This window comes from Apus apus, chromosome 3 (genome assembly GCF_020740795.1).
Source record: "Apus apus isolate bApuApu2 chromosome 3, bApuApu2.pri.cur, whole genome shotgun sequence".
Lineage (NCBI taxonomy): Eukaryota > Metazoa > Chordata > Aves > Apodiformes > Apodidae > Apus > Apus apus.
In genome coordinates, this window is record NC_067284.1 from 54992100 (window position 1) to 55009253 (window position 17154).

Below are 17154 nucleotides of genomic sequence, written 5' to 3' on the forward strand. Positions count from 1 at the left end.
GGCGCCGCCCGCCCCGCGCCGCGCCGCGCCCGCCATTGCCGCCTGCCCCTGCCCGCCCCTCCCGGGCGCCCCGGCGGTGATGGCGGCGGCGGAGGGCGGGCGGGCGCCGGGCCCGCGCATTTGTGAGGGGGATTGCGCCGTCCTGAAGCGGGAAGATGTCTTCAAAGCGGTACCCGTGCTGCGGCGGAGGTGAGGGGGGGGGTTATCCCGGGGCTTCCGAGCCCTCGCTTGTCACGTCTCTCTTTTCCCTGAGGGGAAGCAGGAGGGTGTGGGGAGGTGTGTGTGTCCCGGTGTGGGGAGATGTGGCCCCCAGCTTTCCTGCTGTGCCGGTCAGAAGTGACGGCCTCGCTGCAGGTGGTAAGATTGTGGTGCTGCCTCGGTTGCTGTGACCGAAACAGAAACCCCAAGGCCCAGGAGATCTCCTGGCTGTGTTTCCGGCAAGTCTTTCAAAGGCGTTTAATGTAGTTTTCTGCTGTCGTTGTCAAACTGGTGCCGATTGAATAGGAAAAGAGTTGAAGCAGCATGAGGAGCGAATCTTTGTCATCTGTGGGTAACTCCTGCCAGATGCAGCCTTGCCTTGTTAATAACAGGGACTGACTTCAGTTTTCAGATCACAGGAAGATCTCAGTTCTGGATAGTTACTGCTTTGGAGGGGATGCTCTGAAAGGTCTCCTATTTTATTTTTTTTTTTCCTAGGCCAACTGGCATAGCAAGAAGCGCCTGCACCCCCGCAGGAAATACTGTAATCAGTGGATACAGCCTGGGCTCTTCCCCTTGCAGCAGACAATTTTGTAGACCCATGTGTAGAAGTCAGTATTGGGCAATGTGGCCAAACATCTGAATCAGTAGCATGGAGATTTAAAGGTACTATGCTTGAATGAGACTGGTTTTAAAATGGCATAGCTGAGACCTAGGAATTCAGGAGTGCTGGTTATGGACAAGCTTAATGTTCACCAGTAAAATTTGGCACCAAAGTCAGGTAGTTACTTTGTTACCCTGTAGAGCACTGCCAAAGTCTGTTCCATAGGTTCCTCTTCAGTTTTTGTTCGGAACCCCTTTCATAAAACAAAGAATTAAAAGAGTCAAAGAGTAAATATTGCCAGAGGAGATTAAATAACTCCTGCATTATTTTTTCTATAATCTGATAAGAATAAGGACACTCCAAGAACATGTGACAGTAACTGTGGTTGGGTATTCTGTTTAGAATGATCATCAAAATGAAATTTGAGCACATGCAGACTATTTTGTATGTACCTACATTATTGTCAGTCATTTCAAGTCTTTTATAATAATTTATTAGTCTTTTAAAATCTGGGTTAGCAGGCATTAATAGATTTTACGTGAGCAAGTATAATGTAGTTAATTTTTTATTAAGAGGGTTTGGTAATGTCCTTGACAAAAATTCATCCTTAGGCTTTGTTTAAATTCTGGATTGTATTTGGGGATAAGGATAATAGAATATTTAAAATATATGCATGAATTGCGTACTTCAGTCAGTAGAAAACTGGAAATAACAAAGAACTCAACCTTTTGCTTAGCTTATATTGGTAAGTTTTGATTGAAATGTGAGTGTGGCGTATACACTGGTACCTTTTCCATTTAACAAGATCAGTAATGTCCCTGTTCAGCAGGGAAACCTTTGTAGGTCAGCCTGAAAGTTACAGGCTCTGTGGATCCTTTTTTGTGTGAAGAAAGCAAAATGCAAACCTCTCTCAGTGCAATCAAAATGGAAGGGATAATAAAATACCCTCTTTTTAAATTTATTTTTATTAAACATTTCTAGGATTACACTACATTCTGTGCTGTCTGTTTTCTTCATAGTGTTTTGGCAAATGTTATTTCAAAGGAGCTCCTCAAAATACAGGTTTATGCCCATCTTTTTGCACTTCAGATTACTTTCATTCCTTGCCTTGTTCTGACTTTCTCTGTCAAAATTGGTACTATGTAATTCAAGTGCTTTAGTCTTGTTTTATCTGTCATTCTAGAATTTTTTTGAGCTGAAAAAACAAGTTATATTTCTTACTGTGTGCTCAGTCTAGGTTCTTTGTTTTCCTAACCATTTTCAGTTTAATGTGTTTTTTGTGGTTAAGTTCACTTTTTATGCTTTTCTTTAAGAATGTAGATAAAAATGGCATGTATGAAGCTATAGTTTACTTTCAACTGTTGTGGGTTTCAGACACAGTAAAAATAATGCTTTTAATATCATTAACTTCTTTATTGTTTCAGAAAAATTATTTTTGAGAAGCAGTGGTTCTATCTGGATAATGCCATTGGACATATTTATGGAACTACATTTGAGGTAACCAGCGGTGGAAACCTCCAGCCCAAGCAAGAAGTGGAAGAGACTACCACAGGTATTCCTGGGGATTGACTGGTGTTTGGACAGATTTTTTCCAATTAATTTGTTCTTTTGCTAATACTAAAGGTATTGGAAAAGCTTTCTTTTAATCATATTTTAACACTACTTACATTATTTCTGTCTTAAAGGTGCATGGTTTTGTCTTGATCTGCTGTTTCACTAGTTCTGTAACAAATAAGCTTTTTAATATGGGAGAAAATTTTAACCTTAGCTTGGGTGAACATATATACTAAGGTGTGTTTTACATACTACATTTGATTGATTGCTTAGGCAGTAGTTTGTAAGGCCGTGGAGCATGTGGGCTTAATCCTGAGAAGTCTTTCTGTGAAACTAAAATTGTGTGTTTCTCCAACTTAAAGATACTCAGAGCTAGATTTTACAAATCTATATCCTTTTCCTTTAGAAACAAAAGAAGCAGGTACAGATAATCGTAACATAGTTGACGATGGAAAGTCTCAAAAACTGACTCATGATGACATAAAGGCTTTGAAGGACAAGGGTATTAAAGGACAGGTAAAAATAAGGTTTTGGTGTCATTTCTGTGCTACCTTGATGGTTATATTTTAGTTTACAAAATAGGCTGTTCTTTTTATCTGTGCATAGACTTCAGTGTTTTTTCTTTGTTCTTCTGCTCAAGTAATGTTTTTCCTAAAGATCTGTTCTTACAAAAAGGCAAAGGCTATTTTCAGAGAAAACTTCATGTAAGGTTGGCAGATTTGTCAATAGAGTGAAGTATGCATTTTTATGGCATCAAAAGTCCTAACAGACAAAAAGAAGTGTTAAAACCTTTGAGGAAATACAGCTCGCATCATCACCTTTTAGTTTGGTTTCTTTGTAAGACTAAAAATGTTATTTCTATACCACAGACATATTGAAATAATGCAATAATTAAACTATTAAAGGCATAGGAAAGGATCATGGATAAACACCCAAGTATTAACAAATAACACTGTGTAACAAAAGGGCTATCAGTGTGCCTCTAGGTGGTACCTGCTGAACACGTGTGATGTCTGTGTTTCACCTGCACCCTAAAAGCTAAGAATATTCTCAGGAGATCAGTTCCATTCTGTTAGAAAAGGGATTGGATTTTACCCCACAGTTTGTCAACAAGAAGTGAGGCTGTCTTACATGTAAATAAACCATTGCAGCCAGTTCTGTTCTGTACACATTACCAGTCAAAATTCCCTCATTTTGATTTACCCGTTCTAATAAAAATAAGACATCGCTTATGCTCACATCAAGTTCATCTCCTCTTTGCATCTTGCTGGTTGCTGCTCCTGTTTAGAGCAGCTGTTCTGCTTTTGCCTGCGTAATAATGCCTGGGACCAAGAAGTTTAGACTGGTATTTCTTCTGTTTGCTTGTGCTGCTCGTGGTGTTACCTCTTTGAAAAGAATGTACTAATCAGTCTGACAGCTTTGATATTGTCTGTTTGTTCTGTTTATTCGTGGCAGAAGATCACTTTGGCTTTTCTGTATGTCAGCAGCATGTCTGTGCCATACATCTATCATACTGTTAGGTTATTAAAACATCTTATTTGTTAACTCTGCCTTCTGAGCTGTAGCTGAATACTCATTTTAGGTTCTGTTGTATTCACAGCTGTAGATATTATTATTCTTCCATAAATGTCTGGTAAAATCTGAACTCCTGTTTGTGAATGGCATGTCTTTGCGGCACAGGCTGTGTTTAAAGAAGCTTGTCCTTTGAAATAAAGCAACCTCAGTGTTAATGGGGTTTGATTTCCCATTGCTTTCCAAATCCTTCCTTGGCCCGAGGAATGATAGGTGTTGGGATGAACACATGAAGTGGCCTGTACTCCTAGGGCATTGCATAGTGCCACAGCTTCCCTTTGGCTTTTGCCCTTTCCTCAATGTTAAGTTTACTGGGAAAAAAAACAACAAACAAATAACAAATCAAACAACCGAGACACTGCATTAATTTTTTTCTGAGAATAAGGCAAAGAAAGAAAGATACGCTGTTTGATGCCACCAATAGTACATTTTAAGTATTTGAGGGGCTTAATGAAATAATGGCTTGAAAAGCAGCAACAGCAAGTGAGTTTTGGAACATGCTCATAAAGCACAATGGGAGATGCAGTGTCCACATTGAAAATACTCATTTTGTCATTCCCCACCACCTCTCCAAACTCCTGTGAGGTCAGGTTATACTACTACTCTTCCTACATGTTCAGTAGAGACACTAAATTTTAGCAGTTAAACTACTTTGATCACAACAGCCAAAACAGAACTATGCAGCAGTTGTTGTTGTATTGCAGGCACAGGGGCAAACCCTGAGAAAGGACAGCTTTTTTCCATTGGAGGTCTTAATGTTCCCTCCAGCTGGAACCTGAAAGTATGAGGAAGAGGAGTTGGGATTGGCAAAGGGGAGAGATTAGAACAAGGAGATCAGGAAATAAAACTAGGAATTCTGGGAAAAACTGGGAGCTAGAGAAGGAGGAAGTCAGAGACAGTATTGCAGGAAATAGTAAATGCTAAGGAGTTTGACAATGTGCAAGGAACTGGTACAGAAGTCTAGCACAATTTGGGAAGCAGAATAAAGTAAGTGGGTAAGGGAGATGTCTGATAAATAGTCCAACTATAGAGGAAGAACTAGGAGAGTCTGGAAAACAGATACCCTTATATATAGAGATGCTAAAGTCAGATAAGAGACCCAAAGAGGGAGTTGGATTAAAGTAAATATTACATATGACATCAGGTTCCTTGTTTTGTTTTTGTAAAAGATTTTTGCCTGTATAGCTTCACACAGGACTTAGGGTACTGTCATGCAACCCACTTCCAATGGGGCATGTTAAACTGACAGAGTATGTGTCAGTTGGTCCATAGTAACTGCCAAGAAACATAAACTCTGCCTCATGAAAAATACCTAATCACTTAGAGAAAGCAGGGTATTCTCATTCACATTTGGCATGGGCTAAGAATATGTAGGTACTGAGGCTTCACAGTAAGAGCAGAATGAATGACTTCCGGAGTGGAACGATCCTGCCCGTTCTTCATTTCTCCAGTAGAGTCTGTCCTCTCTCATGAGTTAGTCCTGGCATCTACCAGACTCCCTCTGCATCAGATACCCCTTTTTCAGGATAAGCATTCTCAGCTTTATCATTTTACACTGGTGTTATGTAGATAAAGATCACCTAGAGGCAACAGTATGTGATCAAATTCCTGCGCATGGTTAGGGTAGCACCTTGCTTGTCATGTTGATTAATAGAAATTTACTTTGCCATTGATGTTAGTTGAAGTTAATGGTATACAGGCCTCTACTGAAGAAAATATTTTCAGTACTTGTTTAAAAAATACTATATATATGAAATTAATGAGAAATACATACCAGTTATAATAAAAATAAATTGTTTCTTCCAAGGAAATAGTTCAACAGTTAATAGAGAACAGTACAACATTCAGAGACAAAACAGAGTTTGCTCAAGATAAATACATAAAGAAGAAGAAAAAAAAGTAAGTGGATTTTTAAATGTGCAAAATACTTAGTAGTTCTCTCATTGGTGAAGATAAGACTATGACTATGTGTTTCTTACAGATATGAGGCAGTTATTACAATTGTAAAACCATCCACTCGCATTCTTTCAACAATGTATTACGCAAGGGAACCTGGAAAAATAAAGTAAGTTTTAATTTAGTTTCTTTTTTCAAATTATAACAGATATTTAAATATTTTTCAAATTACCTGTATTATACCAGAGTATATGTTTCTTCTTTTTTTCCTGTTAATGGAAAGATTGCAGATGAATTTATAAAAATGTGATCTAGAAAATGAATCATTATGCTGTTGCAGCAAAGAGGAAAACTTTTGCATGCAGCATCAACTTTTACCATTTCCCTACCACTGCCAACTTGCTAATTGCTTGTGTAGACAGAGGCTCTTTGCATTGTCAGAGGTCTCCTCCTACCTGGTTTTGGTCAGGGGCACATCGTCTCTGTTTTCTGGCTCAGTAATCAAAATAACAAGCCACCTACCAGATGCAGGAATTTTTGTCTTTAATGTGTTAGGGATTCAAAATCTTCTTCAATTAGAAGTTTTCAGAATTTCAGAACATGTGGTTAACACTGGGGGCAGGACTTGGGGGGCGAGGACATCAGAGTGCTAGCTGACTTTGAGTTTCACTCTGCACTGGTGAGGCTGCACCTCAAATATTGTGTCCAGTTCTGGGCTCCTCACTACAAGAAGGACATTGAGGTGCTGGAGAGTGTCCAGAGAAGAGCTACCAAGCTGGTGAAGGGTCTAGAGAACCAAGTCTTTGAGGAGAGGCTGAGGGAACTGGGATTGTTTAGTTTGGAGAAGAGGAGGCTGAGGGGAGACCTCATTGCTCTCTACAACTGCCTGAAAGGAGGTTGTAGTGAGGTGGGCGTTGGCCTCTTCTCCCCAGTGAAAAGTTAGGACCAGAGAAAATGGCCTGAAGTTGCACCAGGGGAGGTTTAGACTAGATATTAGGAACAATTTCTTTACTGAGAGAGTGGTCAGGCATTGGAACAGGCTGCCCAGGGAGGTGGTGGAGGCACCATCCCTGGAGGTGTTTAAGAAACATGGAGGTTTGGCACTTCAGGGCATGCTGTAGTGGGCATGGTGGGGTTTTTCTTGGGTAATGGTTGGACTTGGTGATCTTAGAAGTCTTTTCCAAGCCTGAGGATTCTGATTCTGTAAATGATACATTGTTAGAGACAGTGTTTAAGATAGACCCATTTACTGTTTTTAAAGCAGTAAAAGTAGATCTAGATGCTGAGACTAAAAGCCTTCAAATTGATGTTATTTGAGGCTTCTCAAAAACCCTCAAATTTATGTTATTTGAGGCTTCTCAAACCTTTTTCCTTCCCCCATCTCCTTCACCTGGCTTTATTTACCTGTTAAGATTAGTTGTCAGTTCCTTGGCCATCACCAAGCCTCTTCAGCACAGGTGCTGCAGTCAGTAGAGTTAGGCTTTAAATTGCAGGTGGTGGGTGCTGCTGTGAAATGGATGGAAGTCACTGAGGATCAATCACTGGGTTAGGAAATGCATTCAAATGCCATTTGTTCTTTACAAAACTGACATGTCAGAGAAAACGAAAATAACTGACAAGTTTAGAACCTATTTTTTCAGTCTGACACAGCATGAGATGTGCACTTCAATATGTGCACACTACTTCATATCCTGCTTTTGCTATTCCGTGCTAGTTTCTTCTTAGCTCTGGTTCTAGTGCTTCTTTATTACCAGTTGGTTAATTATGAGTCTCAGCGTGGTGACTCTGATGCTCTTCCTGAAGATCTACCTGTAATGCAACATTTTATACCCTCCTGAGCTAATCCACAGTATTTCTAACTGTAAGAAAACTTAATTTGGTATTTCTTAAAACCCTCTGTCTTCAGCCACTTGAGATATGACACCCTAGCTCAGATGTTGACTCTGGGAAATGTCCGTGCTGGCAACAAGATGATTGTCATGGAAACATGTGCAGGCCTTGTGCTGGGTGCCGTGATGGAGCGCATGGGAGGTAAGTGACACAGAAGCTTGTATGCAGATTCTTACCAGTCAGCTGGGAGGTCCAGGGAATTGAATGGCAGAAAACCCAAATAGTAACACTGGAATTCAGACAGCCTGCAGCACTGAAAATGGTATCTTTCATTTTGGTCAGTGCCAGAGATTTAACAGCAGCAAAGTGTGTATTTATAAGTAGTATATGACATTTTCTTGATCGCATTCTAGAAGTTTGATGTGTTTATTTCTCAAGCTAAGTGAATTAGTTTCATTGTAAGTCAGTCAAAGACACCAGAGGTGACAATTATATTCCAGAAGCCTGGAAAGGTAGGAAGTGTGACATAATGTGCACCCAGATGTGATGTCTGTTGGCTGAGAAGCCCACGGGCACTTACACTATGCATTGTTTTTGTTTCAGCAACTTTTAACCATAGGGATACTTGCTGAAGTAAATTAAATAAGATGCAATTTCAGTACAACTATTGAAAAGTTCTTTTTAGTGTGTTAAAGCATTTGACATCTCTTCCTTCAGAGGGACAGTCTGGATGCTGAAGAAATTATTTGCCTACTAATGTGGTTTAAATAAGCTTTAATTTTTTATTAAAACTACTCCACAGTTGTAAGTAACAATTACTGTAGAAAATTGGTCTTTTTCTTCATTAAATTAGTCTATCTAACAATTTGTCAGTGCTTTTATGTTCTATGCTAATCCTAAATGTGTATTTAATGCATGCATAATTACCTTGCCCTTCTGAGTTGCAGTAACTGTTGTCCTTCCAATAAGGACACCTTGAGGTGTCTCCTCCTTGAGGCATACATCAACAGCCTGTTAAATTTGGTGACAGATTAAGAGCAGGCAGTTTACTCACCTATTCTTAAATGTGTTCTTCAAACCCCGGCTTTCCAATGTGTTTTTTATTCTTTTGCTCTCACAGGCTATGGATCCATTATTCAGATGTATCCAGGAGGAGGACCTGTTAGAGCTGCTACTAGTTGTTTTGGATTTCCAAAGCCTTTTTTCGATAATCTTCATGAATTTCCCCTCAGCAAAGTAGATAGTCTCCTCTCTGGGACATTTTCTACAGAGACTCTTCCCTCAGAACCTGAAGATGGTGTGTTAGTGGGAGAAGAAAGCAATGGATTGGCTGATGAGAAGCAGACTTCCCTACAGGAAACAGAGGAGGAATCTACTACTGAAGCAGCTATGGAGATTAACCAAACAGAAGAACAAGAGACAATGGATATAAATGCTGAAGATGTAGAATTTAAAGACAACAAAGAAAAAGAAAATAAAGAAAATGTAAGAATACTTATTCTGGTTATTCAAGTTTTACAATGTCTCCATACTTAAAATTCTGCTGTCTGAATCAGACATGCTGAAATACAGCTTATTCAGGTGTTAAAATGGAACTCTGGAAGTTGACTCTTGTCTTTCATGAAGCCATCTAAGATGGAAAAAATGAAAATTCAGTTGATGCAATAGTGATCTAATATGTAATTACCATTTAAAGTGCAAACTGTTTGTTTTATTGTTCAAAGGTTCGGGAAAAGCAAAGAAAACAGTGGGAGAGAAGGAAAAAGCTGATAGAAACTGCTGCTTTGTTGAGAGACAAGAATGCTGATGGGTGAGTTTGTTTGAAGGCAGGTCTTCTATTTGAAAACACACCTACAGAAGATAATTTCCTTTGAAAGAAGTAAAAGCTTTGTTTTAAAAATACTCTAATTTTTTCTTAATATTTAAAAGGAAGCAGTCAGTTCAGGTGTGTCTTGGGTCTTGTTTGGTTTTTTGCCTGGTTGAGATTTTTTTCTGTTATTTAAATAGTTTGAAATCTCATGATCTAAAAGTCAGTTTCCTGACTAGCTATGAGTAAACATTAAAAAAATATATTAAAAAAATGTGTTCTATCCAAAGAGAAACAGAATCCAGGTGGAATTTAGTAGTAAACTATTGCTAATAAAAATCAGCAGATTCTAACTGGCAAAGTAAAAACTGAGGTTTTAAATTTATTGAATTGGAAATAAGTGTTGTTTTGTGGGTTAGTCTGGTTTGTTTTTTAGAAAATAATTTCTTTTGTACACAGGAAGAACTGTAACTTCATGTTACCTGATTTGGCCAGGATCAATTGTTTCTAAGAAACAATTTAACATCAATATTTAATATCAGAAGTTTAAACCAAATATGATAAGCATATTCCTAGAAATTCAGCTCCATTATAGTATAAGAGCACTTAGTGGTTGTGACTTTTTTATTAATGTTCTTAGCAAATGCTGAAGTGATTTGAGTTAATCAAATAACCTTGATTTAGTTAATTTAATAACATACATATTCATTTTTTCCTCTCTTACAAATATTGGCTCACTGGGAATAAAGCTGTTCTGCTCAGATACATTTTAATACACATTTATGGGTTCTGTTTTAATGCTTGTGTATACATTTTGTTATTATGAAATGTTTTAACTTGTGCTCATTCGTATTTTAGTATATCTCATGTAGTACACTTAAGTGGTAGAATTAGCCTTTTCTGTAAAGGTGCACACAGGTAATTCCTCCTCCAAAGCAATGAAACAGGTCTGTTCAAAGCACTGCATGTCTGTTTGGCAGCAGCAGCACCTCTGGGGATTAAACTTCTTTAGCAGTGGGAGTGTTTTTTTCTGGTTTTACTGCTGTGTCCTGCACCCATCATTATAATTAAAGTCTGTGCATGGTCTGGCAAAGCAAAAATTAATATTTGACTTTCCTTGATTCTTCCTGTAGTGTTAAATAGTATGTTTGGTTGCTGATTGAGTTCAAGGAAGAGTATTTAGTATTTGTATCTTGTTCATTGGTTTTCAGTCACTTTTGTCCTCCTTTTGTCCTTCATAATGCATGAAAGCTGTAAAAAATCATACCCTCAAAGGGACGAGTGATTTCTTGCTTCAGGAAAACTTCAGCACGATGGGGGGAAAGAGAAGTGTGTGGTTGCCTGAAGGAACTGTCCCAGATGGGTCAGTCAGGATCACCTTTCTTTAGACATCTGCCTTTTCTAGTTCATCATCTGTTTAGATCGAGAACCACAGGGTACATATATTGCTAAGCCAGGGAAAATTGGCATGGAATAAAGAAACTATTCCAACTAACAACTTGGCATGTGAGTAGAAGCAGGCAGGGAAATTGGGATTTACTTTGTTTTGCAAGAGAGAAACAGGGAAAGGATAGGTAAGAAGCTGGTTAGTATTGGAAGTGGGGAGGGAAATTAGGACTTCGAGTGAAGAAAAAATGGTTGTTAGGTAAAGATGGGCACCAACTTCTAGATAATGACTTCTGAGGTCCTGAATTTAACAATATTTACTACTTTATGTATAAGATACAATTTTAATAAAATTTCCATCTTGTGGAAATCCTGACGTGGTAAACCAGTGCTTCTACTAGACCTATTTGTTAAATTCCATTGAGTAGAGTTGCAGTCTGTCCTAAGTCTTTAAGGGGAAAGAGGAGGACGTTCCTTAGGGATTTGGTATTCTTTCAAGACGATTCTCAGATAGACCATTAAATTTCTATGATATAAGTTGCAATTGGTTTATAGACAACCGTGTGTTCAGAATTGGATCACACCCCCTCCCTGCCCTTCCTCTACCTCCACCTTCTCCCCTCTCACCCGTTACTTTAATTCTGCGACTGGCCAGACTACCTGCTGGCAGCAATATGGGCTGCCATATGGGAGAAGAGAATTTGGTTTCTCACAGTCTCTCATCTCTCACTTACCTTCCTGTTGTCTGGCAGAGCTCCTGCAGTGGTAGTGCAGCATTCCAGACCTTCTGAGGCACAGCCTGCCATCTTTCTTCTTTCTGGTCCACTCACTTAATGACTGAGTACACATTTTTTGAAGGTTGGAATTAGGGTTAAATCTGTATCCTGCAAGACTAAAATTGCAGACAAAACCAAATAGCAAACTGTAAAGTAATTGCTTCATCTCTTTATCTCTGCTGTGTTTAGAAAATTGAACATCCTTTTTTACCTCCCTTAGGTAAGTTTGACGGTGTCTCCAGTGCTGTATGTTCCCCTGGAGAAAAAATGATAATTAACGGATTGGTCTTTTAATATAGTAACTGTATCCTGGACAAGTAGCTTAACTAGCTCATTCTTCTGCACAAATACAACCTATTAACATATTGAGTCTTGAACAGTTATTGCAGTATAGTTTAGCAGTGATTTTTTTTTTATATATTAAAAACTCAAGATACTTGTAAAGAACCTTAAGCATGTATAAACATGAGATACAGTGTGATATTAAAATGAGGATGAAGAACAAAGTATGAAGCCTTTCAGTTGGCAAGGGCGTAATTTCTTTAAAAAATATTTTAGGGATTGTTTTCTCTTTAAATAGTGACTTTTTAATATAAAAATGTATTTAATGAAGAATACCCAATTTAAAGAATCACAATTGAGGTTACGTTCTATGCAACAATTAGCAGTGACAAAATTTAAACTATATTTGGACAGTGGTCTTAGGGTAGAGAAAGCAGCATGAAAATTCTTGAGTTGCAAGAGTTACTGTGGAGCTCAACACAGCTGAAATTAGTGTTTCTGCAGTGTGTTTAATATACTGCACTTTAGGGAGCAACTGTTTTGTCCTTTTAATTAGGTAGGAAATTACTTAAATCCTACTTAATTAAGTAGGAAACCTTGATTTGCTTTTATATTTGGGGAGCTGTTGGAGCCATGAAAACACGCTGATTGGCAACATTTAAGCTATAATTGATCACTGTGCTAAGTAGGAGAAAACAGCACTTGATGGAAGCAGAAAACTAACCTGTGAAATTTCTTTTGCAGCTTGATTGTAGCCAGCAAGTTTCATCCCACTCCTTTATTACTTTCTTTATTGGAATTTGTTGCTCCTTCAAGGCCTTTTGTTGTCTACTGCCAGTATAAAGAGGTACATCAAGTATGTTACTTTAGCTGTTACAGTTCAGGTTTGAGTCTATTCTACTGTATAACCCACTATTTTATATTTTTTAAGCCACTATTAGAATGTTACACAAAGCTGCGGGAAAGAGGCGGTGTTATTAACCTAAAGCTGTCTGAAACCTGGCTACGAAACTACCAGGTAAGGATTGCAGTAAGTGCAAAACTGCATGAGTTCTGGGGAAATAAGTGCATTTTGGACTGACTGAAACTATGAATAAGCACATTCTTTTTTTTTACCTGAGAGCAATGGGAAAAATACTGTCTTAATGCTGCGTTGCAACCATTTCAGATGGAAATACTTTTTCTACTTACAAAGCATTTCATTTAAGCGTTTGCTGAAGTGTTTGTAGCACTCTGACTAATGCAATATTTGTGCTGCTTTAGCCTAAAGTGAAGGACAATCTAATGTAATGTAAGGGAGATGTAGCAAAAAATGACAAGTGTTTATTCATTTCCAGTGTGTTTCATAGCTGAAAAAAAAAATAATGGTGAGAATGGTGGTGACTTTCTAAGTCAGTGTCTTCAAATAACATGTTTCCTGGAACTTAACTAACAAGAACTTATCCCATCTGGGAACTGAACAGTGAAAACCAGCTGAGAGGGGGGAAAACATCTCCACTGTGAAAAATGTCAGTTCCACTAACTGTGTTTCAACAACATGTTTGCAAATGTGGAGTACCCTCTCAGCTATGTAGAGGCAGAAGCACATCTGATGTCTAAGCAGCTCGCCACCTCTGAAGAGGTTCTTGCATTTTACTTTCTCCTCACCCATAGGCTTCTGGAGTCTGTAAGGAGGTGTTGTTTAGGGGATGTCTTAATTCAAGGGTGGCCACAATCACTAAGCATTCAGCAGGCAACCAAACTGGGAATGAGTAGGAGATGGATAGATGAAGATGTTCACACAAGTGAGGCTTGGTAAGGGTTACCATGTCTCGGTGCAGTTAGGAACAATACTGCACCAGCTCCTGGCCACATATACATCAGTTTAGACCTGTGACAACAGTCAAAGCAAGGAGGGAGCATCACTGAAGAGAAAGTGTTCACAGAAAATTGTAACCTGGCTGCAAGTGATAGTTCATTGCTATGTCTTAAGAGTAGCTACATAAAGATTAGAGAGACAGAACTGGAAATTACTGTATCTATTAATGCTGTTGTGTTAGAACAGCTGCAGTTTCTTGCAAAGTACACCAGTTCCAAATACATTAATGAGACTTTCATGTATCCCAAACCTTGACTTTATAGTTTTGCTAGAAATTCCACTGAGAAGTAATCAGGAAGGCAGCAGCCTCTATTCTTATGTATGTCTATAACTGTAATGCAGATACTTTGCCCTTCAAGATAAACACACTTCCCAAATGGCTGTTTGTTTTGATGCCTGGGAAAAAAATTACATCTTATACTCTAAGCTTAAATTACACCATTTGATGTGCACATCAAATGTGACTTTTTATTGCTTTTTTGTTGTGGTTTTATTTTTTAAAGGTCTTACCAGATCGAAGCCACCCAAAACTGACAATGAGCGGAGGTGGAGGATACCTGCTCTCTGGTATAACTGTTGTCTTGGATAAGAGCAAATCTGACTCCAGTGATTCAGAAGCCCTGAAGATGGAAGAGCCATCATCTAAAAGATGCAAAGTTCAAGACCTTCACTGTTAATATTTGAAGAATTGATTTTGGTTTTGAAATCTCAGGAGTCCTGCTGTTATTAAAATAACAAGTGTACTTTCTGTGCTCCTGACAGCACGGAAATGGTACCTGTCATACACCTGCCAGCAAAAAGCAGCAGAACTGCACAGGGCAGGGGGGATTCCTCTGGCTCTTCACCAGTTTCCATAATCAGAATGAGAATAAAAACCTTTGGAAGCAAACATCACACTGAAAACACACATCAGAAAGAACATCAGGAGTAGCTAAAGCATCAGTGAAGGGTTTCTGTTTGTTTGTTGCCAAAAGTGGGTGTGATGAAGTAGATTTTTGACAAGTTGAGTCCGAATCAACACACCTAACTTAACTTCCCATTTTCCCAGACCAGCATCATGGTAAAACATTCTACATTGTCTCCTTTGAACACAGGACCCAACTGTGTTCAATATAAGAAAGCATGCAGCAACATTCACAAACTTTTCTTTCTAAAGAAACAATAAGAGACTACTCATACCAGAACTTCACAGCATGACCCCATGTTCTCCTGAAATAAAGTGTACCTTCATAAATTAAAATACCAAATATTTAAACAATGTCTCCATTAGTATTGCCTGTCATTTTTCCTGAGAGTTGTTACATATTTTAAGATACAACTATTTTGAAATTTGGTTGCTGTATATATATTTATTCTCCTCTTTTATCTTTCATGATGTGTATCTTTTTAATTATTTTTTTAAACTTTGCATTTGCCATTTCAATTAAATTCAGGATGTTTTTCCTAATGAGATTTACTTTCTTTTTCTTACTTTTCCCTCTTCTTTGGAAGTAAAAAGGTCTAGCAGAGGCTTTAGGAGGAGAATACCCTTGCTGGCTGTACCCACACCTGAATCCCAGTGGGAAGCTTTAGGCCCATATGTGAGCTTGTACAGCCAGCAGGACTTGACTTCTGTGGTTGAACTTAGTCATCAGGGGAATCTGGAGCTTTGGGATCAAGACATCTGACTTCATAAAGCTGTAAAATTCTGTGTATTTGTAAGAATAATGCTCCTTCAGGACACCATCAGCTCAAAATAAAACAGTGATTATATTTTGTGTGAAGCAGCAGGTAGGGATTTCTTAAGGTACAGTGTATCTTCAGGTTTCTGTCCTGCTTTTTGTAACTTCCCTTTTTTTCCCATTTTTTATGGAAAGCTTCTCTCCTCTTGCTTGCATGAAAAACCCATAAACTTGTTTCACCAGCTCCTCTGCCTTCCAGCAAGTAAGTGGAAATGAAAAACATGCTTTGCCCCTCTCACCATTCTGTCCAGTGGAAGTGTTGCAAGTCACGTGCAGGGAACAGAAAGGTGATGTGTGGTTTCACTAAGGTTTAAGTTCTGGATTTCTCAACTTTCAAGAGTTAGTGGGGAAACAGGTGAGGGAAGAGAAGTCTTCCTCTGCTGTGTGTCCCACCTGTACATGCTGAAGGTAGACTGAGACTTTGAAAGCTGCCAACACCCAGTATATGATGAATTTCTGAGGCAACCTAGATTAGAGCAATGGGTAGAAGCCTGGAAACTAGGGAAAGGCAAGAAAATTAGGAAATCGGCGTCAGCCAGGAGATTAATACTCAAAAATTCTCTTGCCTCAGTTTCCTTACTTAAAGCAGGCAGAGGTACTTGGCTGCCATATTTATGGCAAATGTTAGGTTAAGCAAGTTAGGTTTTAAATTCTTACCATACATAATGTTCTAAAAGTAATTACCTGAGGGGAAAAAAATAAAATCTGTTGTATTTGTCTAACCAAAAGCTCAGTTTTGAGAAATAAACAATATTGGAACACCTGAAAAAACGACTTCAGGTCAAATCCAAGCTGGCTTCAGTTTCTCCAGCATTAATACTAATGCCCTCAGTACTGAATCCCATCCTGCAATCTTTAAATGCATGATAATGCTTGTGCCAATAAAAGTAAGAAACCAAGAAATTGTTCAAGTATTTTAAATGATTAGCATTTCAAATGTATGTAGCATACTCAATATGTACTAGTGGAAGAGCACATCTCGGTGCAGCACTCTTCCTGTTCTAACTGAAACGTGAATGAGTCAAAGTCTACCATGAGAGACACATTGTTGAAATACAATTGTCTGAAACTAGGGAGCCTTTGTAGTTTGCCAAGTGACAAGTAAGGGAAGATCCAGCACAACTGAGAAGAGAGTGCATCCTGTAAGGTCTTAAGGCAAGTTGAAAATAACGGATGTAACACAGAGCATCTCTAAGAGGAGAGGCAGAAGGCGGGTGAGGACAACGCTGACATACCTGCATTTAGTGTCCATGAAGTGTAGCTCAGGAACCTGGTGATCACTGGACCTTCAAGGCACCACGTCCAATAACTTTCACGTCCAGAGGCATAAAACATAACAAGTGAGTATATTCTAATTTTTGGTCAATGATGTGTAGATAAGGAATGTGGAAAGGCCATGGATATTAAACCAGAGATTTTCAGGCCACTGAGATCTGCAGACACAATCCCTTTGAAGAGGGAGAGAACCTGGTGCGGACGGGCAAGCTGAAATGGCAGCTTCCACTGCTGGGGCTCATGTGCTGCCAGAAGGGCTGGTGCTGGAATGGTGAGGAATGGTGCAGCAGGAGGAGGGCCAGGGCCTGCACTGGTAAAGGTATCGCTGCACTTAAGAGATGGGGGAGCTGGTTTTATTCCTACCTTTAGGCACAGAGCAGAACTGCCTTCATTAT

General features: G+C 39.0%; 1 protein-coding gene across 2 annotated transcripts; it reads left to right on the top strand.

The window, feature by feature from the left end:
- The first annotated feature begins 31 nt into the window (after positions 1-31).
- Positions 32-15025, top strand: TRMT6 (tRNA methyltransferase 6 non-catalytic subunit). 2 transcript variants are annotated; one of them, XM_051615752.1, is made up of 11 exons: positions 32-189; positions 2227-2354; positions 2763-2872; positions 5736-5827; positions 5910-5993; positions 7731-7855; positions 8775-9139; positions 9379-9464; positions 12650-12752; positions 12837-12923; positions 14267-15025. In XM_051615752.1, the coding sequence occupies exons 1-11, from the start codon at positions 80-82 to the stop codon at positions 14438-14440; spliced, it is 1464 nt and encodes a 487-aa protein (XP_051471712.1). In that variant the 5' UTR covers positions 32-79; the 3' UTR covers positions 14441-15025. The 2 variants fall into 2 exon arrangements, with proteins under 2 accessions (XP_051471712.1, XP_051471713.1); XM_051615753.1 differs by lacking the exon at positions 2763-2872 and adding an exon at positions 697-864 and having other exon boundaries at positions 127-189.
- Positions 15026-17154: the final 2129 nt, after the last annotated feature.

Coding starts and splice junctions, on each gene's coding strand:
- TRMT6 (XM_051615752.1), top strand. CDS start 80: ATGGCGGCGGCGGAGGGCGGGCGGGCGCCGGGCCCGCGCATTTGTGAG. Junction 5,994..7,730: donor AGGGAACCTGGAAAAATAAA/GTAAGTTTTAAT, acceptor CTCTGTCTTCAG/CCACTTGAGATATGACACCC. Junction 12,753..12,836: donor TCTACTGCCAGTATAAAGAG/GTACATCAAGTA, acceptor ATATTTTTTAAG/CCACTATTAGAATGTTACAC.